This window comes from Megalopta genalis, chromosome 3 (assembly GCF_051020955.1).
Source record: "Megalopta genalis isolate 19385.01 chromosome 3, iyMegGena1_principal, whole genome shotgun sequence".
Classification (NCBI taxonomy): domain Eukaryota; kingdom Metazoa; phylum Arthropoda; class Insecta; order Hymenoptera; family Halictidae; genus Megalopta; species Megalopta genalis.
This window is the reverse complement of record NC_135015.1, coordinates 30,518,515-30,544,434: the sequence shown is the minus strand read 5'-3', so window position 1 is coordinate 30,544,434 and position 25,920 is coordinate 30,518,515. Positions and strand designations below refer to the sequence as shown.

Sequence of the window (25,920 nt, the reverse complement as noted above, 5' to 3'; positions counted from 1 at the left end):
ACTCGATACTAAAAAAATGTCATGGGAACTGGTCGTCGCTGTGACGCGAACATCCCCCGTCCATTAACTCGGAAATCAAGCAAACGGTCCGACACGTTCTAAGAACAAATTATTACAAAATAAATGCTGAAATACCCTTTCGTCGAGAAGCGAGCACTCCGCGAGCGCGTAGTCGAATGTACTTTGCACTTATAAAAAGAAACTACACGCTGTAGTCGTTCAACGGAGAACGGCGTTTCGTACGAACGGTCTCCTCCTCTCCGGCGAACAATCTTTATTAAAATAGTAAATCTCTCGCGTCTTTGAACGTCGAAGGGCCGTTTACAAATCATCCGGCGGGACGTGAAACTACTGACAGGGAATTTGGCGAGTAGCGTTCGAAGGCTGGAATGTTTTTCGGAGCTGAAACACGCGGCAAAGTGTAAAGAATCGTCTTATCGTGGCGAGCATTTAGATAACGCGGGATCCTTCGGGTTGGTGAAAATGTTGCTCGTCGTGGGACTTTGTGGAATCTAAATGGACGTTTTCAATTGACCGATTCGGTAGGTACCCCTGACGTTGATCGTGCCGGGGCCCGTTTCGAAATTCCTCCGGCAAAAGTTTTACGAAAACGGTGCTGCACCGTGTTCCTCATTTCTCTTCGATGGTTATTTCGCGCTCGACGATATTCGTTCTCGTAAAACTGCGGCCGTTTCGCGCGGCGACTCTCCGTGCACGTAATTTCTATAAATCTCGCATAATCGTGAGCAAGAATCCGCGATGCTCGCCGATTTACCAAATATTACTTTATTTTAACGCGAGCGTGTCGATTTCGAAAGTGGAACAAGATTCGATGCCGCACCTCCGATGGGAGAGATTCGTTCGAGAACGAAAAATTGTCGAACCCGCGACAACGTTGACGGGTACGCGGTGTCTATGATGATCGCGAGTTAATTAAAGAGCGTTTGAAATATTGCTAGATGAGTCATTCTTTTAATTTCTGTATCTCTTCCAAGTATTTCACGGAAACCGTACGTTTCATTAGAATAGATTCCTCCGCTCATTTTTGCTTATTTCTAATTGGCTACAGCCTGCCGATGTAATTAGTACCGCGACTAAAACCGCCCGAACGAAGTCGACAAACAGTCGAGGTTGCAGGTACGATGCACGCAGTTATCATCGTTCGCGCTTCTCGTCCGTAATCGACGCGCGGAGCTCTTCTCGTCTATTAACGTTATCTTCGAACGCGACGTCCTCCGATCGTCTAATGCTCAGAGAAGCCTGAACGTTCTTAACTTATTGCCGGACAATATTTTTCGATTAAATATCTTGTATCGTCGAGAAGTTTGTTTTACAATAATGTTACATGAAACAAAAAAACAAAGATAAATTTAACGATAATTGCAACCGCGTCGAAAACTTGCGGTAGAAATTCTTATTCCGTTCGATTCTTCGGATGAAAATAGAGAGATTGGGGGGAAAATTGGAGTCGATCCAACCGCGCCACGGTAAGATATTCAATTTGCAAATTGGCGTACGAGCGTTCGCGCGCGCGCGCGAGTCGATCGTAGAACAAGAATCGCAGATCGAATCGGCTCGGTATCGTCGGCGCGGCGTCGCGTCGCGTCGGAACGGTAATTCGACCTATCGGAACATCGACGGGCCGTGTCGAAGGGGGACCCCGTTCGTTATAATTCCGTGGGGGCCTGCATGAGCGGCATTAATTCAATTCTTCACACTTGTACGAGCCGCGCAGGTAGCCGCGCGTCTTGTCACGGGGAATTAAGATTAACATTCAGAAGTGCCGTGTACCGGTGGTCGTTAGCGATATTTACAAGTATGTACGGCCGAGCAATAAACTCGTTACCGGAGTTATCCCGGCGAACTGTAAAGCAATAATCGAGTCGTTATCCCGGTTGTAGGTGAGACCGGCATCCCGTTCGCACGGGGATCCAGATACTTTCGAGTGTCCACGCTTCGTTCAACGAATTATCGCGATGTTAACGTGCTATCATCAATTGTCCATTACGAACTCCCCGCGGCGTTCCCTCGAATTTACGGTAGAAAAGGATCGTGCCTTTCGGAACCCTTGCGCGGCTCTCGGAGGCGACCGTTACCTTAATACTTTGTCAATTAAATTCGAGCGACGCCGACGTCCGTTTAAACGGAATACGGGAACCGTTACTCCGTTCCGATGCTCGTAAATTTATGCTATTCAACGAATCGACGTCTTTTTCTCTTTTTTTTTTTTTCTTAACGCCGGAATTGTTTTCTTCCAAAGTCGAATCGCAAACCGAATCGAGCGAATTTAATCGAGCGAAATATAAAAATCGATCTTATAAAATTAACCGAAACTTAAAACGCGATTTATGTGATTTCTTTTTTTTAGAGAGTATTCGTTTCGCCGCGCGTCGGACGAACGCGCAACAATTCGGCACCGTTCGCGGAAACATCCGAAACATCCTTCTCGTGTCGTGCTAAACTTAAATCGGTTCTTGCGTCATTCGGATACACAGCCGTCGGCTCCTGTGAAAAGAAATGGAAATAAACTCCGTTTTACTGCCGAACTAAAAAACATTCGTACGCGATCAAAGAGCTGCTTCGATTCATTTTTAAAAAATGCTATCTGCGATTCGTGTACGTCGACGATAGCTACGATCCTGTCGCTCGGATTTCGATGTTAATTTAAGAAACACCGAGTCGGAGATCGTTTACCGTTCGGAAGTTTGGGACAAATCGTTGGGCCACCGTGCGTCCAGACTATGACTTGTAAGGGACAATGAGAACAAGGATGGCTATCGGAGCCACGAAGTGAAACCACGTTTCATTTCTGCCGAGGCACCGTCGTCCGTACTGTACAAATACAAAAGCAACAGGTGGTGAGTGGCTTTGGGTTTAGGTTACCGGTTCAGCTATTCAGTTTTATTCATGACTTCAGAGTTCAGAGACAGAGAGACGGTCGAGGCGAAAGGAGATGACGCGACGCGCCGCGCCGCGACGGAGAGACGGAGAAAGAGAACGAGAAATAGAGAGAGAGAGAGAGAGAGAGAGAGAGAGAGAGAAAGAGAGAGGGGCTCGTACATACAAATCCACGGGCCACTCGACCCTTCGAATTCCTTCCTCGGTCGACCTTCGGGGTCCCTTGCAGGTTGTGCACCCTGTTGTACTGCCTTTACAATGGTCTTAACCATCGTCCTACAACGTCTCGAGTGGTTACGCGAAACTCGTGTGAGCAATCGATACCGCGATAGTCGACGTTCTACCCTCTTTCTTCGGGTGAAAGTTGCTCTCGCACCATTTCTCCGGTAAAATCAAATCTTACGTCGCTGTTCGTCCAATGGACCTTTTATCCGATTGCAACGTTAAGTTACTCGTTCGCATCATTTTATCGCATAAAATCAAATCCAGCATCTTTCGTTTATCAGGTCTTACTTCCAAGCTCGTAAAAACGGATTTTTCTAGGATCTCGTGAGAATCGCGATCCAAATTCGTTCGCGTCTTTTATAAAATGTCGACGAATTCTGAATTTTACGAATCGTCGTATAAACGATCTTTCAAAGAGGCCACACATTTCGACGGAAGAAACTCGCTAATTTTTCCAAGAAAAATACCGACGGACCACGTTTGTTTCGATACGATCAACATTCCTCCCGGATAAGTTTCTAAAAGCGGCCAAAGCGTAAGCATGTTTCTCAGTTGTCCGATAATTTCGCCTAACACACTCTGGAAAGTGTGTCCGGCACCGAACGTGTCGGTTCTGACGTCACTTTAGCGCCGTCTTAATTAATCGAAGTCGCCCACGGATCCGTTCGACGTCCTCCTCGTTCGAGGACCGAGAAGATTTCTCAACGTAGACCCAGCGGATCCACGAGGATCCATCGAGACCGGTCCAGAAAAGTCCGACAGATATTTCACGATAGGCTCCCAGTGGCCGTCGGTAACATGATCACGGTCGGACATAATTAAAGTCCTCCATCATCGCTATCTCCGGCATCGTGGAGACCGCCTTTTGGTTTCCGTAAATCGTCGATCCCCGGTGGACGCGATCGACGATCCTCCTTCGATCCTCGCCCCCCCCCCCTCACACTTTTTCTCCACGATCCCCCCCGTGTCGGCGCGTTCTTTATTTTCGCCACGAAAATGACCGATTTAGTGCGCCGGGAAACGGGCCGAGGCCCGACACGCGCACCCGTGCACAAATGGATTCATCGTAATTACACGGCCGGAATTTTATGCTCGGTATTAACATATTTATGCAGTGTTCCATTCACGCCGCGGCCGGCCGGCCGGCCAATTACGAATGCATATTTATTGTTACAATAATAGTCGTACCGTTAACCGGGGAAACGCGGGCATTATAATTTAATCCTTCGTTATAACTGCACCGTGAATAATGGCCGACATCACAATGAGCCATAAAATACGCGCAGTACCATACGCCGCGCCGCGCCGCGCCGCACCGCGCCGTGCCGCGCCGAGCCGCGTCGCACCGTGGAATTGTCCGATACATTGTTACACGCGGCTTAAAACTGTAACCCGTCGCAAAACCGGGACCCAGGGGTGCGCAACTCGAGTTCCGTCGCGGTTTAATCGCGATCGTAATTGAATTTATGGGCTAATGCGGGGCCCGGAGCCTCGGATTGTCCGGCCGCGGCCCTCTCGATCTCGATCTCGATCTCGATACCGATCGCTGGCCTACGTTTACGCGATTTTTGCCGAAACTTCTTTTGCTCCGACCACGGTATTCGATACGAAACGGACCTTTGTTACGCGCCGATTGCGTCGGCCCCCAGAAAATTCATTATCCCAGGAGCGGCAACTCTTCGATCTTAAACGCCAACGTGTCGGCCCGTTGTCTCTCGAGCCTTGTAACCGTGTGTAGAAGCGTCGGCGATAACAGGGATCGAACGTTAACCTCCGCGAAGTTCGTGCCAAAAATGCCCGCGTCTTTACAGCGTCGGTCGGTTAGCTAAAATCGGTTTCATTTTTCGGTCGCTTAACAAGCGCTGCGATACGATCCCTGCGCGATCGAGAACGATTTCCTCCGATCGGAGCGTGACCGATAACCAACCGATACGTGACGGAATTCAAAATAACGAGCCGATTCCGATCGGTCTTTATCTAGAACGAATTGCGCGCGGCCCGCGGCTCTGCGCAAAGGTTTCCCATGTAAACTTTCGGCTAATGCTCGTTAGTAAATACGATTAGAGCCGGTGAACGGGAGAACGGGGGAACGGGCGAACGGAGCCGGACGTCGCGACGCGACGGGAACAACCGGTGTACACGGGGGAACCCGATTACTTAAACGATCGAGTGACCGACTGTTTGATCGGTACTTACCACTGTTTAAAAGGCAGATTACATGCCTGATTAGAGGCGCTCGCCGTCTTCGTTCGTTCCGTGCGCGATCGCAACGGCGGCCGTGCTATCTACGATCTCGATGTGATCGATCGCGATGCTATAACAAAGAGCGAAACCGCTCGCTCGACCGACAGGCTTTATGTTTTTGACCTAAAAAAAAGCGTTATCTAAACGTGTCGTCGAATTTATGTGAAACGGTTCAAGGGCGTATAACTCTCGAGCTTGCTCTTTACTCCGCCGAAACGGATCGACGGGTGTTATCGAGTGTTACACGCTCTTAACTGATAGCGAAAGGCACCGCGACTCTTCTCGATCCAATATCCACGATGCGTTCGAAACAGCATACCCTTGTAAATGTATCTTCGGTTCGATCGCTCTTTCGTATCTGCCTCTTGAATCGCGGCGAAAATTGATAAATATCGCACGCTCTAAATCAAGCAAAGTTTAATTCTTCTGTCATCGAAACGAAGAAATTATCGAGGACGAAGAATTTTTATACGAACGTGCTAATCAACGTAGCACAATCGTCGATCTTTCCTTTGGTTTAGCTACCGAACCAACACCAGAAACCGGGGACACAACTCTTACCGTTCGGTGAAAGCGTGGTAGAAGAATTTGTTTACTTTTTAAATAACAAGACAAGACTGGTCGATTCGTTCGCCCTGCCAACCGAATTGTTCGCAGGCGGAACCAATTCGTATTCGATCGATTATTTGCTCAATGCATTCCGAAAACCAGCCCCGCCATAGCTGTCCATTTTTCGAGCGCCGGCGGCGTTCGAATCACACCGGGGTTTATAGTTGTAGGTACGTAGCCTCGTAGTATGCGCGATGTAGGCGGACGATTATTTATCTTGTCGTTCCCGTAATTACTCGGTGGTGGCTATGGGGCGAGCTTCTAAAGCGAGTCACTGTGAATCACGTCGGTTTCTTCCTCGGAGTCGGTCCGGGATCGACGAGAACGAGAAAGGGGAGCGGCGAGAGAGGCGAGCTGCGAGCGAGTCGCTAGCGAATCGCGGGTTCGAATGTCATATCCGAACCAGGCTCACGTCCACTAAATCAATCAGCCGTCTCTGGCCCCGGCCATGCTAATTAACGCTAATTGACCGCCGCGCCGGCCGCGGCCAGGTCGTGGCTAGTCTCGACCGCCGCCGTTCGCCGCTGCCTCTCGCGTCGCGTCTTTCTCGCTTCCTGTTGCCTCAACCCCATGAGCCTAAGCGACGTTGATACTACACCCAAACACTTTTGTCACCTTCGTGGAACCGCTTGGAAAACTCTGATCGGATATTTCGCCGCGACCCTTAAAAGCGACGCGACTTTTTAGGATTTATGACGGTTTACCGTCGTCGATAGAAGAATCGTGATCGTGATCGAAGAATCGTTATTTCGCACCTGTTAATTTCGTTCCAAGAAAATGATGCGCTTTCGTGTAGCTCCTGGTTCTTGGCGACACGTTGGACGAGCTTTATCGTGCATTTTCTAGCAGTCGATGAAATCGTTTCGAATAAAATGACACCGTGGGTGTGACCAAACAGTGGCTATTTTTAGTCTACGATCCGACAGTTATGGTGCAATGTAAATATTAAACGCCTGGCCTGTCCTTTAACGCCGCAGGAATCGTCGACTCGAATCACTATCGCTTCTTCCTCTCCCCCCATTGCAATTTGAATTACGATAACGCGTACCTACGATTCTGCCACTGCGCGACATTTCGTGTTCTTCCAATTAGATTCTTCCGGACGATCAGACTTCTAAACGAAAGTAGTTCCTTTCCGAGCGAATATTAAATCTCACCGTACACACGGTGAGATAAGCGGGCAACAAGTTTGCACAATTTCTGACCTAACCGAGACCGGGCAGCCTCTACGCCATGGTTCCAGATAAATCTGAGCAATGCTATTACTCACCGCAACGAAACGGCGAGAAGCGAGGCCGTATAAATAGCAGTGTCTAGATTCGGACATTGAGCGATGCCGCATTCCGAATTTCTGATCTGATCAATGGGATCTCTCTCGTGCAAGGTCATAGCCTGGTTCGAAGCCGGGCTTTCGATTTCGTTGAACGCCTCCGCCACGAAAGCAGAGGTCAGTTCCGATATAATGGCCCGCGTATGTCCGACGTCTCGCGAGCGAGGTTTACCTTTGCGGAACTCGATTACGGAGTGCCGGAATTCCTGAAAATAATCCTCTTCCGGTGCCGTCGTCGATCGGCGCGAGTATATTTTAAGATCGCTGGCCCCTGGACCGCGAGCGAGGCCGCGTTCTCGCGGTTATTTTTCGTTCGGCATGGTCCGGTCGTTCCAGGAGTTTTCCGACAGCGACGCGACGCCGACCTCGAGACCGAAAAACGTCGAACGAGGGTAATTTCAAACGGATACATTCTCGCGGACGTTCCGCATCGGGTCCGAATTACTCGCTTGCGAAATGAGTTTACGAACGATAATGGAAGGAAATATCCCCGGCGTCCCCGTTTCCACGTTATCCGCGAAGAGTTGGCTCCATAAACCGAGATTTACCGTGGCATTTACGAGAAATATTACCTACGAAACTTCCCAGTGTCCGTCTACTCGCCAAACTATCTTTCCGTAGACTTTGTTGCTACCATTTTTCCCGGTCTCGTATTCGTCTCGCGACTCGGTGCACGACGCATTCCATCGGCGCGTTCAACGGCGACAATATTTTCACGTTCCGTCGAGAATTTACATCGCGACAAACATTGTTACTTCTCGGTTACGTCTAACGCCCGTCCACGTAAAATATCGCACGGCCGCGCGTTTAATATTTAATATATATGCGCGTAAAAATCGCGATATACCGTGTACTCGGGGAACGGACACGCTCGCCGGCTCTTTTTTCCATAGATAATGGAGTAATAGGACTCGATAGAGAAACATGACAGCGCGCGCTACTTGCGCGTATTTATGCATCAATTAAATCGTTGCCGTACACGCGTGTAATTGCTCGTCGCATTTTCTCATTCTGATTTGTAGCACGATTATCCTGTTAGGTTACCGATGTAAACGCCGCATTTTTCCTTGCTAATCCGCGGCGCATGATTAAATAACCAGTCAACGCGGGGCCGGTCGATATATCAACAGGTAAAACTGTTACTTTCACTGGAATATTGATTTTCTCCGCATAGCGGGGCTCTCGTATAAATGCCATCTCGAGTAATTTGCAACCCTGCTCTGTTATTTCTGCGCTCCGAACCGCCCGCTGATAAATACGGCCTGACACGGCTCAAAGAAAATATTAACAGGCGCTGGAAACTCCCACAGTCCGAACTTCTCTGCGCCTTTTCTTCGGATTCCGTCTCCCGACGATCCTATTCGCTGCTCGAAACAACCTTTACAACGCAAAAGCTGGCCAGATTCTGCTTGTCCGCCTCGAACTATTTCTCTCAGCGATTTTCCGATTCCTCCTGTGAAACGATCGCGCGCAACGCTAGCTCCGATCTCGTTTCGGCCGTGTGAAACGAACGATAGGCTGCTGAAAGACGATAGCTCGGGTGCTAATCTCGCATCGGAAACGGTACCGACAAAACCTTGGACAACCGGAGAATCGAGAAACGCGAAAAGGATCTTCTACGAAGCACGCGAAATAGAATAGTGGAGAAGAAAATGAGAAGCCGGCTAATGGCAATAACTCGCAGGAATCTTGAACCGATCAAAAATGCAACGACTCGCAAAACCTTCGACAACCGTAGAATCGGATAATGATAACAGGAGCTCGTGTGGAATGGGCAAAGTAACGTGCAACTACGATATCGAGAAATATGGAACAGTGTAGAACATTATGGAGACGCTGTTGCGGAGAACGCAGAAAATAAAATGGTCGTCGCCGGTTGGCGAAGGCGGCAGCTCGACAAAAGGAGGACCTTGCCCGGGCAAGAATAGAAGGAGGGTAAAAGCGATGTCGGACAGCGTGGGAGGGTGATATAATTCTCTGATTTAGAGGCACGTGACACCGTCGTCACGTGTCGGTGGACCGTCGAATCGACGATTAAAAGCTCGTTAGGTCGGACGCGCACCAGGCATTCCTCGGGCGGCGAGCAGAGAGAGAGAGAGAGAGAGAGAGAGAGAGAGAGAGAGAGGGAGAGAGAGTGCGAGAGAGCGAGAGAGAGCGGCGAGCAGAGAGCGGCGAGCAGAGAGAGCAGAGAGCAGAGAGAGCAGCGAGCCGTGAGCCGCGAGCCGCGAGAGATTTAAGGGCCCGTCCGCAGGGTAGGTCCCGGCCTCGGGTCTCGGGCCTCGACGCGGCGCAGGCACCAGAGATAGGATCAGCCGGCTACATCCTACAGGATCGTGGCGAGCCAGCCTCGGCTACGGTATCTAATCTGGCCACTTTCGGAGCCGCGGGTAGCCGTGTTTTGCCCGGGGATCGTGTTAAGGGGATTTACATTCATTTCGATCCTAATAACCCGATCCCTCGATATGGAACGATTTGGAACACGATATCCGTCCTCTCCGTCCACGTACGCCCGCCCTCCGGCTTTCTTTTCTGTCACGTTCGCCCGCCCGTTTCTTCGTTTCCTTCTCTAATCCTTCCTGCCCACTCCCGCTCCCGCTACCGCTCCCGCGCCTCGACGCCGACACGACGGGCTTTTAAGGGGGTATGCCGGCATTCGACCGCTCGAATCGATGCTCCCTTCTCGCAAGGACGCGACAGAACCTGGAAACTCGGCGCGTTTAAACGTTCGCGTTTCAGAATTGAAATTTTCCAGACGATAAAGATGTTTGGAAAGTTCGATCGACGCGCCAAGTCGATGGAGAATGTTTTCTATCGAGAGAGCGGAGAAGTTTAAGGTACGCGTTGAAACGATGCTATTTTCGTTGATATTTTTACTCGCAATCGGCCACCTTTTAGACGTCCCAACGATATCCTTCGCTCGAAATCCGCGATCGAAGAGGATCGTGGTTCCGGTTGGATTCCACCGCGTTTTAGGATTCCAGGTGCCTCGGACCTCTGAACCCGTTACCGCTGCATCTGTCAATACCTAGCCCCGCTTTCCTCGCGGGAATGCAAAAAGTCCTCCGTCTTTAATGGTCTTCTTGTGTCCGTTTGTTTCGAATTCGTTGCTTTCCTCGGCATCCTCCTTGTCTGTTCAATACAGGAGCGGCCGTTCCCGCGAGCCTATTCTACTTCGGGATAATTTCACCGGTCCCGGCGGCAACGGTGAAAGTCGTTTGCAGTGGATGCACATATTCGAGGAGCAAAGTAAATGACGAATCAACCGAGTCAATAATGACCGAACGTTCGAGCCGCTTCGAGGGTGCTTCACGTAATTGAAAAGGTTTCTGCGGAAACTAATACGCGTATTAAGAAGGACGGCGCGCGGCAAAATAGCTGCAACCTTCCGCGAACGGCTTAAGATCGCTCGACGATTCCATTTCCATAGATTCTGACAACGAGGAAATCTAATTTCACGAGAGAGCATTCGCGTTCTCCCGTCGAACATTGGTTTATAAAGTAGTTCCTTCGTCTCTTCGCGGAAACGAAGCGGTTGGTATCGAATAATACCAGGTTGTTCCTATCGAGATCGTTTAGACTCTGTTACCGCTAGAAACGAGCGCGTCGAGAAACCCGTTGCAGAACGAAGGATGAAAAGCGCGATCTAAAAAGCGGTCCGGTTCGCGAAAATTGGTGGAACGTTGGTCGGCGTTGTGCACGCGGCTTAAGACGCTGGAAGGTGGCTGAATGAGAAATAAATAAATGAAAGGAGCTGTCGAGGAAGGAGGAAGCTGCGAGATTGAGTGCCGAGGCACTGGAAGCGACGAGGCGTGCTCCGATCGCGGCGGACGAGGCTTCATCACCCGTGGTCGCCTTCGTGGATCCTGTCCCTGTCCTGTCCTGTCCTGTCGACGACGGGCGTGATGTGCCCCGGGGCCAAAACAACACGCCCCTGTTTCTCTCCTTTCCTCGAGGATCCTCGGGGTCCGACTTCGCCTTCGCCTGCGCATTCGCTCGCGCCTTCCTTCGCCTGCGCCTTCGCCTGCGCCTTCTGCCGGTAATCCGTTCCCACAGACAAAAGGGCCTCGCGGCCCGTCGACTTCGATCTTCTTCCAGCACCTTGGCTCGCGTACCCGTGATCGTGTCCACCGCGCGCAGGTATGTAATAAGGATGTAACCCGAGCTCCTCGGGACACGGGCCCCGGCCCGGCCCGGCCGCGATCGGTTCCACGACAGGTTCGAACGCTCCCACTCGATCGATCGCGACGATCGATCCCGCTGCTTCTTGGAAAACCATCGCCACCGCGGCGTCCGCGTCCGGAACAGCCGGCTGAAAATTAGCTCCCCTGCTTTCACGTTGCCTCGTCGCTCCTCTTCTCGTGTTTCGCGATCTTCGAATTAGCTGTCGGATCGGTGCTAATTAACCCGAGACATCCACCCGGCGGACCCCTCTCTCTCTCCCGCTCCGTCCCTTTTCTCCCGAGGATTAGATCCTCGGACGCGTCGCCGTTGCCGGCTTCTTTTTGGCGACGCAACGTTTCTCGCTCCTTGCATCGCTCGATCCTCGATCCTCGTCCCTTCGCCGTATCGCTCTCTTTGCAATTGCGACGATTGGAACTTTATCGGTTCTATGTATATTATGTATCGTACAAACGGGCGGAGATTCGATCAATTTTCTTTCTCGAATCGAGCGACGATCGAGCGGTCGGAGTACGACGAAGCGGACGTTTCCAAAGAGTTTCTTGCTTTCGCGGCTAGGTCGAATCGGCGTTTCGTTGCAATTTTAAAAAGTCACCGTCGACCAGCGCCGGCGATCCTCGGCGACCGCGCCGATAATTTATCGAATAATAAATTATCGAAAAGGAGCTCGTTTCCGATTGCGCAACGCGCTCGGTGTTGCGTAAACGCGCGAAAGCCGATCGAAACGAATCGGAATCCGCTAGGAATTGCCTGCGAATTACACGATTTATCGGTAGAGGCAGGCCGGCTCGCGCAACGAAGACCGGATCTTTCGCGATTACGTGGTTCCTGCGCGGCTATGTCACCGTGAAACGTTCCCCCGGCCCGATGGTATGCAACGGTGTAACCCAACCCAGGATTGTCGAAATGCAGGGACGCCTCGATGGACTCCGGCAGAGCCCGAAAATTCCTGGTCGAGATCGAAATTCCCATCGACGGCTTCCAGGAAGCGACGTCTCCCCGTTCGAAATTTAATTCGTACGGCGCGCTCGCTCGCAGCGGACCGCAAATTGCGACAGTGTCGGCGAAGGATAATGTGTCGTGATTTATCGACCGATTTTATAACTCAATCGCAACCGCCGCGCCGCGTCTCGCCGCGCCGCGCCACGCCGCGCCGCGTCGAGCCTGTGACACGTAGATCCGACTAGTTCTTGCTCTATGATTTATGATAAACGGGATTATCCAGCGGATACGTCGCGTCGGTTAGGCTGGATTAGCGTAAACGAGACTGTACGGAGGAGTTATAACTTATGCCGGACAATGTTCTCTCGCCGCTGTTGCTACTGCTACCCGCGTTCGACGACGGCGATTCGGGTCTCGTTGTTCGATGACAAGCTTGGAACAGGTGGAAAATGTGTTTCCAGAGATACGTATTTATTAGAACGCCGATGTGTCGGAGCTGCGAGAGATCGACGAGACAGCTTAATTCTCGATCGATCGCGGTCCGAAAAGCTGCTGGAGACTGTAAGGAGATTCGGAGGGCCTGTGGTCAGCCTGCTCGAAGAAGATTCTACTTCGAATACGCTTTATCTTCCAATAGAAATACGAAATTCGAGCGATATTTTTCATGCTTTTCATAACCGAGAAGTTCACTTCGAACGAAGAACAGCTACGTTCCGAATTCACTTTTTACCATTAACTTCGTTAGTGACATTACGCGACTTCCTGCTGTCAATTTAATAAATTCATCCACTTTATCGTTTTATCATCGAGGAGATAAAATTCGGCTCGAATGTCTCAACGCCAATTTGGATTTCGCGAACTTTTCGCTATGAATCGAATTCCCTGCGAAAACTTTAATTTAACCGTTGAGGTCGAAACGATTTTTATAGAATAATACGACTCGAAGAGATTCGTCGAGTGTCCTGGCAGGATGTTCGCACCGATCGCGGCTCGTGGAACAAAAATGAATCGATCGCGAGCGATTCTTGATCGCGAGCTTCTATCGGGGCCCACTCGTTTGGTCGTTCAGCCGCGGCCGAGGCTGGAGGAGCTCGGAGTAAATGAATGACTCGAAGTCGGGACGGGAGAGAAGGAGTCGAAGTCGTCGGGACGGAGGTGAAGAAGCGTGAGATAGGTCGTCCGGTCCCGGGGATCGCTCTTCAGCTCCGGCTGGGACCATCTAGAGAGCTCGATAAACACTCGAGCAAGCTCGCGTGGTTCTTCTTTAAAACACGGGGCCCATTGTTGCCGTGTCATCTCTCCGGGCTCCGGGCCATTGTCCCCTAAACACGCGCAATACCAATCGTTCGGATCGATCGGTTACCAGTTGCCATTGCCCGAGCGTTCCCGAGCGGAAATCGGGAAAGGTCTGCGATCGACCCGCTGAAGAAATGGCGGCCAACGAAACGAGCAAGGTGGCATTGTTCCGGGGTTTTTTACGGCGGTATCGTAACCACTGGAACTTCTAATCGTCGACATTTTATCGTCGTCTCTTTCCTCTTCCGAGGATTCGGAAGAAAGTTTCACGACGACATACTCGCCGAGATTATCGAAATTCGAGTCGAATACGATGCGGGCCGTGCCTCTTTGGTGGATATTGCAATTTGTCTTTAAAAATGGGTACGATCCTGGAGCGAGTCGACCGAGATTCGGAAAATTTGACGGACCCCGTTTACGCGACGATGTCCCGAACGGTGAGCTACGGGATTAAATGGCACCCCTTGCCTTCTCGGAGGCCCGAGGAAACGAAAGATCGCCGGAGAACGTCTCGCTGTCCGAGAATTCGAATACCCGGCGTTCGTCGAGCCGATTAACGCCGACGGGACGAGTCGCAGAGGTGTCGAGGGGTATCCGTTTCTAACTGGGGTGACGCAAGGGGGGCCACTTCCCGAGAGATCGGCTAACGCTCGGGGCGGATCGTTTCCTAGTGAATGGAATATCGAGAGCAGAGTCTCTCTCCGTTGGCCCCGAATGCGAGCACGGTCGGCGCGGACGAGGAGCCGAGGAGCCGAAGAGCCGAGGAGCCCGGTTGATGAACGCCCGTTGGTGCCGTTGGTGCCGTTGGTGGGGCCCTCCTTACCGGATGGAAATCAAAGGAGAAGGTGGAGGCCCCGAACCGAGGGGACCGCGATCGGCTAGAGGGGAGAGGGCGGAGGGGAGAGGGCAGAGGAACGGGAGGAACGAGAGGAACGAGCACGTTGAAACAAGAAGAATGGAATAAAAGGTTGGTCTGGCCGCGAAAGTGAAGCTGAAACGGGACGGAGGAGAAGGAGGAGGAGGAGAAGGAGGAGGAGGAGGAGGAGGAGGACTCGAGAACGAGAACGAGAAGAAACCAGCGGGGGCGGGGCCGAAACTCTGGATGCTGGGATGGAGCCCAGTCCTCCTTCACCATCTTCGTTCATCTCGGACCCAACCCCTTTTCCCGATCAGGAGGTGGCCCATCTTTCGCCGCTGCTGCTTCGTCTTCTTCTTCTTCTTTCTCGGCATTATTCTTGACTTCTTCCCTTGACCTTCTCACCTGTGGCGAACGTTTCCGACTGTGCACGAGGTTGGAGCCTCGTTCGGACGCTTTCGCGCGGTTTAACTCGAATTTTTAATCGCTGCACGAATCATTTCGAATCGCATTATTCGCATCGACCGTTCTCGCTGGTCTCCGAAGCGTGTTCGTTGCGGCACCGTTGCCGTTCGATAAATTCGTGCGAATTTCTTTTGCTGAAAATGTTCATTCGGAATTTTGCTGAAAATCGACGACGAAGCAGCTCGATACGTTCACGGTGGATAGGAATACGAGATTCTTTTCGAAAATTTATCGAGCCGGTGATTCGGCGAGGCCATCGGGTGGTGACTTTTTCCACGTAGCTACGGTTTCGTGCAACGGAGATAATCGGCGAATCCGTTTGCATACGTTTGCCTGCGATCGAGAAAGACCGGGTTCCGCGAGTCCCGGCGGAGAAGACGCTGATTGAAAATGCGGAATTGAAATTGCTCGCTGGTTAACTAGCGGCCGCGCGGGCATTAACACGCCGGTCTGCTGCACGAGATAAGATACGGCGCATGTAAACGAGGTGTAAGTGATAGACGCTCGATAATTAACGGGTATCGAGGTGAGAGATGCGCCGGAGATAGGCGCTCGAGGTGCCCGAGCCACGGTGGACGTTATACCTGTCGCGTCCAGTTCGTCATCCGGCGAAAACTAGTTTGCTTTTCGCCTTTCGTCCGGCCCTTCGGCCGTAATCGCGAACTGGAAAATTTCGCCGGTTCGCTCTACCTGTCGGAACCTGCGAGAGAACCTGCGGGAACCGAACGCGACCAGCGTCGAACCGGTCGACGTAATATCGTTACGAATGTTACACGCGTGCTAAAAACCCGAGAGGAATCGGATGTCTGGAAGCGTGAGTCCGCACCTGGACGACTTCGAGGCTTCGGGCCGCCTGAAACCCATCTAGGACTTTCACTAACCTTTCGCAAACTCATTTTTTCACCGGATCGTGTTTCATCGCGCCGCTGCAGGGAATAAATATTAATTACTTCGACTTTCTAGCGATTTCCGTGGACTTTTGTCACTCCACTTGCGCAACCGTTCCGAGAATAACCTTTGGCGAGATTCCTCTCGTTGCAAGATCGCTTCAACGATCGGGGAGTTCGTTTTAAATGAAATTTGAAGATACTTTGGCTTCGTTAATTATCCTCGTAACGTCCGCGCTGCCGCGCGCGCGCGATTTCGCGGGCATTCCGCGCGCGGTTCGCGGTGGCCCTCTTTTCTCAGCCCTGTCTCCAGCCCGTTCCGGCCCCCTCCTGCCTCGTGCCCCTAATGGATTACGGGCCGGGCCATTTTTCACCCGAAATGGATTTTCATAAGGCCCGACATTCTCGACTTTGCCCAACCGCGCGCATTCTATACCATTCTCCGTTTCACTCTATCTCCTGTCCGCCAAAATGTTTGTAAATAGATGTAAAGTCTGGGAGGGGCTCGCCGGGTGCCCCGCTGGGTGAACAAGGCGCCCCATCGTGCACCGCGGTCGGCACCGCGTACATTTCTCGGGCTCTTCACCATTCTTCCCTCTCTTTATACGAAGCTACATCACAGCCACCCTCCCTTTGTACTTCTTCCACCTCTTTCTCCTTCCTCGTTTCTTCCTCTCCGTTCCTTATCCTCCCACTCGCCTTTTCGTTCTCCTTTTGTTCTTTCCTCCCTCCACCCGATCTTCTTTTTCTTCGTTATTAGTCATCCCTTATTTTTTTAATTCCTGCCCGCTCGATTCTTCTTCCTCCTCTTTCGTTGCCGGTCCTCGATTTCTCATGTCCGATTCAATTTCCGCGCTTCTCTCCCGCTTTCCTTGCTCGCCGTCTTTTTAGATCCTCGAGGAGCTTCTTGTCGTCTCCGAGATTCTCTGTTCGTCCTTTCTCGTAGCTTTTGTCTTTTTATATCAAATTTCAGAAACTGCCGGGACACTCCGAAACAATTTTCGAATCGGGAAATTCTGAGAAACTGATATTTGAAAATGTTGATCGAGCAACGGAACAAAACTTCGCGAATACCCGATCGAAGGTATAAAGATGCGCGGAACACGACGAAGAGAGTTCGTCGGATCTCCCGTCTCATCGAAAGCAACCTGTCCGTGCAGGAATCTAATGAGAAACGACTCGATGATGGCGTACAAGTAACGACGCCATGTTTGCAAGCAATAGGGACATAAATTAGCCGAGCTTACAATATGTGGACACAGTGTTCGCCTAGCGGCGAGCCTCTCGTATGTAATTTCTCCGTCCTTTCTTTCAAAAATCAAACGTTTCCACATGGGAGCCGCGCGCGTGTGTTCGAGGACGTGCTTCGGCATACCTTATTGTTGGCCGTGCAAATTATTAACGGCAGTACAAACACGGTCTCTCTTCGGAAGCGATGATAAATCGCCGGGATGGAGACACAATGTGTTTGTCCTCCGCACATCTTCGTTATGCAAATTTGCGCGGGATCGGCTGCTCCCGGGAAACGTTATTCGCGCGCGAATTCCCTGGAAATCCTCGGATAACCGTGCGACGCCGATCCTTTCTAACGGACCCGCGTCGTTCGGTGACAAATTGCTGCTCCCGAGGGTGTACGATCCCATGGCCCATCGATTATCTTCCAGTGATTCTGCGATTATTCCACGACGCCGCATATGGCCGTTTTTCCGACGAAACCGCGGTGTCACGGGCGCAACTTTTAGGATTCGAACCGATGCTCGCGACGTATCGGGGCGGGTTTTCGGGGGAACCGTTTCGGGTTTGCGCAACAATTTTGGCGAAGCGGTTCGCTCGCTCTTGCTTTACTTGTAAAAAACAACGCGTCATCGCTTGGCGGTTTGGACATCGGGCCGGCGATAAATTCGGCGCGAGGTCGCCGGGGAAGGCGAAGCGAGGGAATTAAGGCCCGCTATTGAACGCGATATCGTGACACCGTGGTTATGCGTCGCGTCTCTCGAATAAGCGCCGCGCGACTCGGCGTGGCCCGTTTCATTCAGAGGCGGGCCTCCGGGTGGCTTAATGGGAATTCATCCGACAGCCGATGGGCGTGCGATCCGCTCGCGGCGATCGCGTGCACGTGGCCGCGACGCGGACCGTGGAGCAAAGCGGAGCGGAGCGGAACGAAGCCGAGCCGAGAGCGGCGAGTCCGCGGCTTTTCGCCCGGCGAGGAGGATTCGCGAAGCCTTCGCTGCGAACGCGAATACGAATGCGGCGAGGAGAGGGGCGAAGGGAAAACGAAGGAAGAACGAAGGCGGAACGCGGGGAGGGCAGGACCGGTCCCTCGAGCTGTCGTGCAACGCTCAATAGGGGCTAATTGCCGCAAGGAGAGCTGCAAATTCGTGGTATTGTGAGGCCGCGTCTCGTTTCGTGCTCACTGTCGAACCGCATTGTCCGGGTCCGCGGCCCGCGGACCCAGTTTCACCCGGAATTTCAATGAAAGGATGCGGCGCGCGATCGAATCGGCGCTCCGCTCGCGAACGCAGGGAGCACGGCTAATCGTCGAACATCGCTTCGAACCTTGGAAGAATCTAAAGCGATTTACACCCCGATCCAAGAGTATCAGGAAGGCTGGACACTCGTGTTCACGAACTGTTCGATTCATAAAATCGCTTGGCAGTTCATTTCGCAGAAGATCGTCGCAACGCTGAACCATCGAAGAATGGTTTTAACGAAGCATCTCACCGAAAACGACGATAAGATCCTCCTAAGAAAATGTGCCAACCCCATCCATCCCCCGAGAGTTTTAACCGTGAGGTTGAAGAAAATCCGCGCGGAGGTCGGGCAACCCCTAACATCGATTCGTTGAAAAGAAGGCGACTCCGCCTTTCGCCGGGCTCCCTGCTCGGCTCGTCGATGACCGATCGACCGCAGAAAAATCGGGGCGACTTTCACGCGGCGAAAAGACCGTCGGGAATTAGCTTCTTCCGCGCGGCCGCCCTGCCAAGAATAAACCCGGCCGTCGAGGGAGCCGCTTGTACGGGCTCGTCGAGGCGCACGAGGCGGAGGCGACCCAGCGTGGCCGATTACCCCGCGACAATCGGTTCGAACGGGCCCCGACAATGCCGCGCGGGCACCGTCGCATCGTCCGTTGGCTTTCTCGCGCCCCCGGATTATGCCTGACACGGTTTACGCGGTGCTTCTCGAGTCACCGTCCATCCGGTTCCCGCCAGTTCCGCTAAACTGCGATTTCGATCGAATAACCGCGCGGAGCCGACGCGTTAACGCCGAACCTGCCGAGTCCGTCGAAGCGTCCGGTTTCGTATTTCCGATGGCAAAGTTGCCGAGATTACGAAGACTCTTTCGTAGGAAGCGATTCGATCGTCGTATCCCAAAAAGAGGCAAAATATAGTATTATGTTCGACTCGCGTGCCTCGCAACCGACTCGGGCGATCTTGCGCGGAGGCGCGTCGCAAACCGATTTCGATTGTTCGCGACGTCGGGTTTGCCGGTCGCTCCGGTGACTCCAGTGTTCGGCTACCAGCCAGGTAGACGGCCGAGAGGGCAGAAAGTCGGGAAAAGAGAGAGAGACGAAGGAAACGGGGAGAAGATCGGCGTGACCGAACGATCCCCGACACCGGTCGTATTTATACTCCTGTTTGCCTCCTGATTCGCCACAGCCGGGATCCTCGAACAGCCCCCTCGAAGGCCCTCCTGTGTCCGCCGACCCTGGTCACCGGTCGAAACACGCGTTCGTTTTCCGGCACCGCGGGGCCCACCTATACCTGGCCCCGCGGCACGATCCTTTTTTCCGCGCGCATCCGCGTGAAATCGCCGCATTTTTCGGCTGGGAACCTCGCCCGCCTCCGTCGACAACACGGCAAAATCGCGTTAAGCGGAACTTCGAGAAAACACCGTCCCAGAGGCAGGCGGAGGCTCGATGAAAAGCCTAAGCCCCGGCCTCCTCTTTCAGCCGGAACGAGGAATCGTGCCCCGGGATTCGATCTGCACCCCGTGAAGCCTCCTCCGATCTCCGGAGCCGCGTTCCTTTCCGTGTTGCCGCAAACTTTCCATCTTTCTTCGCGCGGTTTCTTTCCTAGATTCGACGGAACGATTCCCGGCGACCCGTAAGAAAACGAGCCCGTAACAAATGCTTCTCGCCGCGTCTGCGATAGGATTGCTCGACGACGCCGTTGACATTTAGACCGCCGCATTTCCTGCAATCGACCGAATAACCGTGGAAGTGTTCTGTTACAGAGGTGCAAAGAGAAGTTGAATACCCTCGCAATCTCGGTAATGAACCAGTGGCCAGGGGTGAAGCTAAGGGTGACGGAAGGCTGGGACGAGGAAGGGAAGCACGCCACGGACTCGTTGCATTACGAGGGACGCGCCGTCGACGTGACAACGAGCGATCGGGATCGCTCTAAATACGGCATGCTGGCCAGACTCGCCGTCGAAGCTGGTTTCGATTGGGTTTATTACGAGTCCAGGTCGCATATCCACTGCTCCGTCAAATCTGGTCAGTATCTTCTCAATCTCCGCTTCTTCTCTGTTATTTATACCACCGTCGCGCGATCAATCGGTCGTTCGAATAGCCGTTCTCGCGTTCCCTTTGACAACTTTTCTCTTTTTTTAGAGACACGCCTTCGAAAGTTTCACGAATTTCTTCTCGTTTCTCACGATCGACGAGAAATATCGCGACGGGAAAACGCGATCTACGAATTTTCTCGCGCCGCGTTCGCTCCGTCGAACGAGTACAAAGTATGCAATCTCGAAACTGACACCGCCGACGCGCGTACGATCGCAATTAATCCACGCTCCCCTGGGAAACCGCGTTCGTCCGCCTCGTCACGCTCGCTTCATCCGTTATCCGGCAAAGCAACGTTTGGCAGGAGTCACGTATCGATTTTATCGGCAGCCTTCGTACTACGGGCTATCTAATTCCTCTTTAAATCGCGCGGAACGTCTACGATTCACCGATACCGGGAAAAGATATCGACGTTTTATCGTCCGAAGTTTAAATCGATCTTTCCGACGACCGTAACGCTCGTGACAGTCGTGACTCATTTTAGTGCACATAATCGTATCATTCCGTCATTCAAACGTTTCACGCAATGAACAGAAACGTTCCGGCACGAAACTGTAGGCATTTCCGAAACCAGAAATCATCTTTACGGTTTAATACTGTTTCATTCGGTAGAAGTTTTTCCATCGATCACTCCGGCTTCGCGAAAATCATTCGCACGCTGCGCCAATCGCTCTTCCGGTAACGAGAAACGGACTGTTTTATCGACTTTCATAGATCTCGAAGACTGCTTCGAGGATGTTCTGCTGGGTGTCGTTGGTAGCGCACTTGTCGCTGGAATTCTATATTTTTGCAAACACCAATGCATAGCAGACAAAAAAGTCAAAGTTCTAATCTAGCTTCCAAGTAGAAATATTTTCTTTTGTTATTTGTCCGACTGCTGGCGTAAATTATATTCGAGGAAGGTGTAGCTTTTCCTCTCTAAACAATTTTCAAACTAAACCTCGACTTTCCAACGTAATCGACGATATATTTAAATTTCTAAACCGCGAGGAAACGCGTATATTAATAAAAATCAATTTTTTGATTGTAGGAAATATATTTTGAAAGGAATTTACGAAAACGTGTATTCGATAGAAAATATACAGAAATCGCGTGCGAAGCGTTCGAATAAAATCTGTACCGGATCGATGTTTCGAAATTTCTCCGATCGCCTGCGCAAGCATCATCGAAAAGCGATCGATCGGTCGGATTTCCAGCCGCGACCGACGAACTCGCCGCCGCGCGCTAAACCAACAAAACCATTGGAAAGTAAAAAGGAAGAAGAGAAAAATCCGTGACGCGGCGATCGGCCCGTTTCGTTGTCGAGCCGTGGCTCGGGTTTCAAAATAAATGTCAATAAATCTAGGCGCGGCTGTCCGCTCGAATTAGATTCCAGCGCAACGATCGCCGCGAAATCGATACGAGCCGAAAGAACGATATTCGGAGACAGGCCGGTCGGCCGGCCAGCCGGCGAACAGGACTCCGATGGAAACGAGTCATCGGCGGTCGCGGCTCGCGGCTCGCAAGTCGCGACTCGCGGATCGCGATCGTCGCGTCGGACCCCGTCGCGCGCCGATCCGCGCCGATCCGAGCCGAGAGCCGTTCGCAAAACGGCGGCTTCCGAGCGATCATGGAAATTGAGTCTCGCGGCATTTGCATTTACCAACAATCTTGCCTGGAATTTCACGAGGGCGTAAATAAACGCACCCGTAAAGCCGCGTTCCCACGTGTGCAACGCGACCCACACAGCTAAAAAAGCGTCACCGATTCGTTTCGACGAGACCGGTCTGCGCGATGCGGAGTCTAAAACCGATTACGCGCTTGGATTACATTCTCGTAACGAGAAACGCGTCCTGCGGTAATGCGCGCGGAAACGTAGCAATCGGAACGAGAGCAACGATAACGGCTTAAGAATTTCATATCGAATACTTGAATAATCGGGCAGAATCGTTCTTGAAAATTTTTACCGAACGCGGATTCGTGCAAAAATCTGAAAGCGTATCCAAGTGTGCGCGCGTATGCGTATCTGGCTGGTGTCCCCGCGCAGAGAAGCAGTCCGATAAGTCTCGGATCGATGGTGTCGCACGGAGGAATTTAAATTCAAATGAGGCCCCGCCGCCGTAGCTCAATCTCTTCGCGGCGCGGCTCGGCGCGTCTCCGCGCGAGTCGCGCGACATAGTTCCCCAGGGAAATCGCAACCGTTGCCGGGGAACTCGCGATCGATATACGCCATTACATCGATACCGGTCCCAGAGCTGTGATTACCAAGAATTTCTCATGCCTATGGCTCCTTGCACGTGTTTCCATTCGCGTTTTATCCTCTCGATGATCTTTTTTCTCCGATCTGTCGATGCGAGACTGACCGATCGGATTACCCGATTGAACGACGCGACGCGGCGCGACGGTATCCTGTTCAGAACTGTAACACGGACGACATACATATGTACGAAAAGTATTCAGAAAACGCCCGTCAACTTCGACGTTCTCGATGCTTCGACGTTCTCGTTGCTGCCCGTTCGCCCAGCGTACTTTCGATTCGCATATTCGAGCACGCTTCGATATCCTTTAAACGTTGACATCTTGTCGTTTGGTCGAATAGAGTCCATATACGTAAAAGATCGTCTTCCAACACGATCGTTCGCGTATAACGAAAAAAATGGCTACTAGATTCTCGTTGGCCATCGGAGCGAAACAAAGATCGGTTCGCCGCTGCGATCCGCCGATGCCCGAAACTCGAGAGCCATCCTCTGATCGTGCGACTCGTTAATTTGCAGAGTCCTCGTCGACGGCGAAGTCCGGTGGCTGCTTTCCAGGTAGGAGCCTCGTGCGGACGGAGGCCGGGATGTCGAAGAGGCTGGACCAGGTGCGTCTGGGTGATCGCATCGCCGCCCTGGATTCTCGCGGCGACATCGTCTACAGCGAGGTGATAGCGTTCTTGGACCGGTCGCTGACGGAGACGAGGCAGTTCGTGCGGCTGAGCACGGAGTCGGGTCACGTGTTGACCTTGACATCGGCGCACTTGGTGCCGGTGGAGGGCGGGTCGTCGATGTTCGCCGGAAGGGTGCAGCCGGGCGACAAGATCCTGGTGAGGGACCCGACGGACCGCGAGAAGCCGAAGCGAGAGGAGGCAGACGAAGAGGAGGCGGCGGGGGAGGAGGAGGAGGAGGAGGAGGAGGAGAAAGCGAAGACGGTGGAGAACGAGAAGGAGAACGGGGTGGAGCACCGTCTGCGATGGGACAAGGTGGTGGAGAGCCGGCTGGTCCTCGAGAAGGGCGTCTATGCTCCGTTGACGACGGAAGGCACGCTCGTGGTGGACGACGTGGTGGCGTCCTGCTACGCGATCATCGACAACCAGGACTACGCGCAGCTCGCGTTCCTTCCGTACCGGGTCTGGAGCAGCGTGAAGTCCTTTTTCGCGAGGAGGCTGACGGTCGAGGACACGAGGCAGCCCGACGTCAGGCAAGAGGACGCCAGGACCGCGCAGGAGGGCATCCACTGGTACGCGTCCTTCCTCTACTGGGTGTCCTCCTACGTCACGCCCACGAGGATGATCTATCATCAATGAAGAGAGCCTCCTCGACTAGGACTCATAGCTCTTGATCGAACGGGCCGTGAAACGCGTCCGGGAAAGCGTTGGACTCGTTGCGGATGCGGAAGCCCCGGAGCGAGGATTCGAAACGGAGGAGCGAACGCGACCACCGAATCGCTCGATTCCTCCTGCTCTGCGAGCGATTTCGAATCGAACCTCTGCGACTCGATCCGGCGGAAGGGCGGAAGGGCGGAAGGGGAGCTTGCCAACGCCGGCCTTGAACGGCCAACCGACTTTGCGCCGACTATAGTCGAATATACTCTATCTAGTTTCTCTCTCTCTCTCTCTCTCTCTCTCTCTCTCTCTTCCTATCTTTCTCTCCCTGCGCCCTTTTCCGGAGAACGTACTCGACCACGTGGACAATCGTTGACGAAACGAACGTTGAAGAGACCACGAAGTTTGTTGGCCAGTGACACACCGTTCACCGAGTGACGTGTAGTATATTAGATATGTAGGACGAACGAAGTGAAACGAAGCTTTAGCGAGAATCGAAGCTTTTGATACCGTAGCTTAGCGTGTGTACAATACGAGTATATAATATAAATGTCTTCTCCCTCCTTGTTCCCTGGCGAACGGCCGTGAACCGCGCGCACCGCGACCGCGACTCGACTGTGACCGTAACCGTGACTGTGACACGACGGGATCCGGTTGACATCGGAACTAATTCGACCAATTAATGGGCGTCCATTTTACGGCGGCATTCGCCGGGCCGTTGCGATCCGGGACTCGCGTCTTTTTACTGTACAGCCTTTATTTAACGAGAAACGTCGTCGCTTTAATTGGAAACACGGTGTCCGCGATTCTCGACGCGGCGTGTAAAATAGCTGCGAAACATAGATTTTCCCATTTTTTCCACGTTTCGTCGAGCGTCGCACCGTGATCGCTCGACGACGAACGCTTGGGAAATATTTAACGAGCGCCGGCGATTTTGTTCCGTACCGTTCCGAACAGCGTTTCCAAAATGGCGCGTCCGTCCAGGTAGATCGGAGACGATCCAACGTGCTGTCCCTTTCAATCGCTTCTCGTCCCCGTTCGCGAAGAGGCAGACGCTCCCGCGGTCGCGCGAACTTCTCCGGTCGTCGACGCCGCTCGAATCGGAAGATCGTTAACTCGTAGACATCCCGGACTCGTAGAAAAAGTCCGGACGTTCTCGTCGTCGCTCGACGCTTCATCGCCCCGTCCCTGCTTTTGCGAACCCACCCTCCAGCTCACCCCGCGCCCCGTCGACTCCCTTTTTAAAGTAACTGAATCTAAAAGAAGAAAGTATTACGTCCCCGTCCTCGTGGCGGCCGACAGAAATAGTTTAAGCGCGCTTCAGAAAAAGCTAACGAGAAAGGGAATCGATCGTTGTACATAGTCCGTTGTTCTCTCTGTCCATTTCTCTGTCCGTAGAAATTGTGCGGCATCGCTCCGTTTCCCGCGACACCCGCCGCGAGCTCGATCCGCCGTCGAACTTTTATTCGAATTTTTAATTGCAATTCGAATCTCGCTCGGAAACATCGCATCGCGCCTCGCTGCTCGATCGAACGATGCTAGGGGATGATCGCGATTCGAGCATCGGGCGAGAAATTATCGCGGGTCGCGGAACGGAAATCGGAATCAACTATTTCACGCCGGAGCGGTTGCTACGTCGACACCTAAGTTATCCCCCCCTCCCCCGAAGTTTATATATTATATATTATTATATTATAGTAATTATTATTATTATTAATATTATTATTATTAATATTATTATATTTTATTTTATTATATTATATTATTATTTGTACGTAGCGGAACAACAAATTATAAATTATGTATATACACCATCGATAGATTGAAATTAAATCATTAAACTGAGCAGAGACGGCGCGTTCC

General features: G+C 52.3%; 1 protein-coding gene across 1 annotated transcript in view; it reads left to right on the top strand.

The window, feature by feature from the left end:
• hh (hedgehog signaling protein) overlaps positions 1 to 25,909 on the top strand; it is a 61,058-nt gene extending 35,149 nt beyond the window's left edge. Inside the window, exons 2-3 of the mRNA XM_033466436.2 lie at positions 20,165 to 20,426; positions 23,249 to 25,909. Coding sequence (XP_033322327.2) covers positions 20,165 to 20,426; positions 23,249 to 24,039 — 1,053 coding nt within the window. The 3' untranslated portion in view covers positions 24,040 to 25,909. The remainder of the gene's footprint in view (positions 1 to 20,164; positions 20,427 to 23,248) is intronic.
• The last annotated feature ends 11 nt before the right edge of the window (positions 25,910 to 25,920 follow it).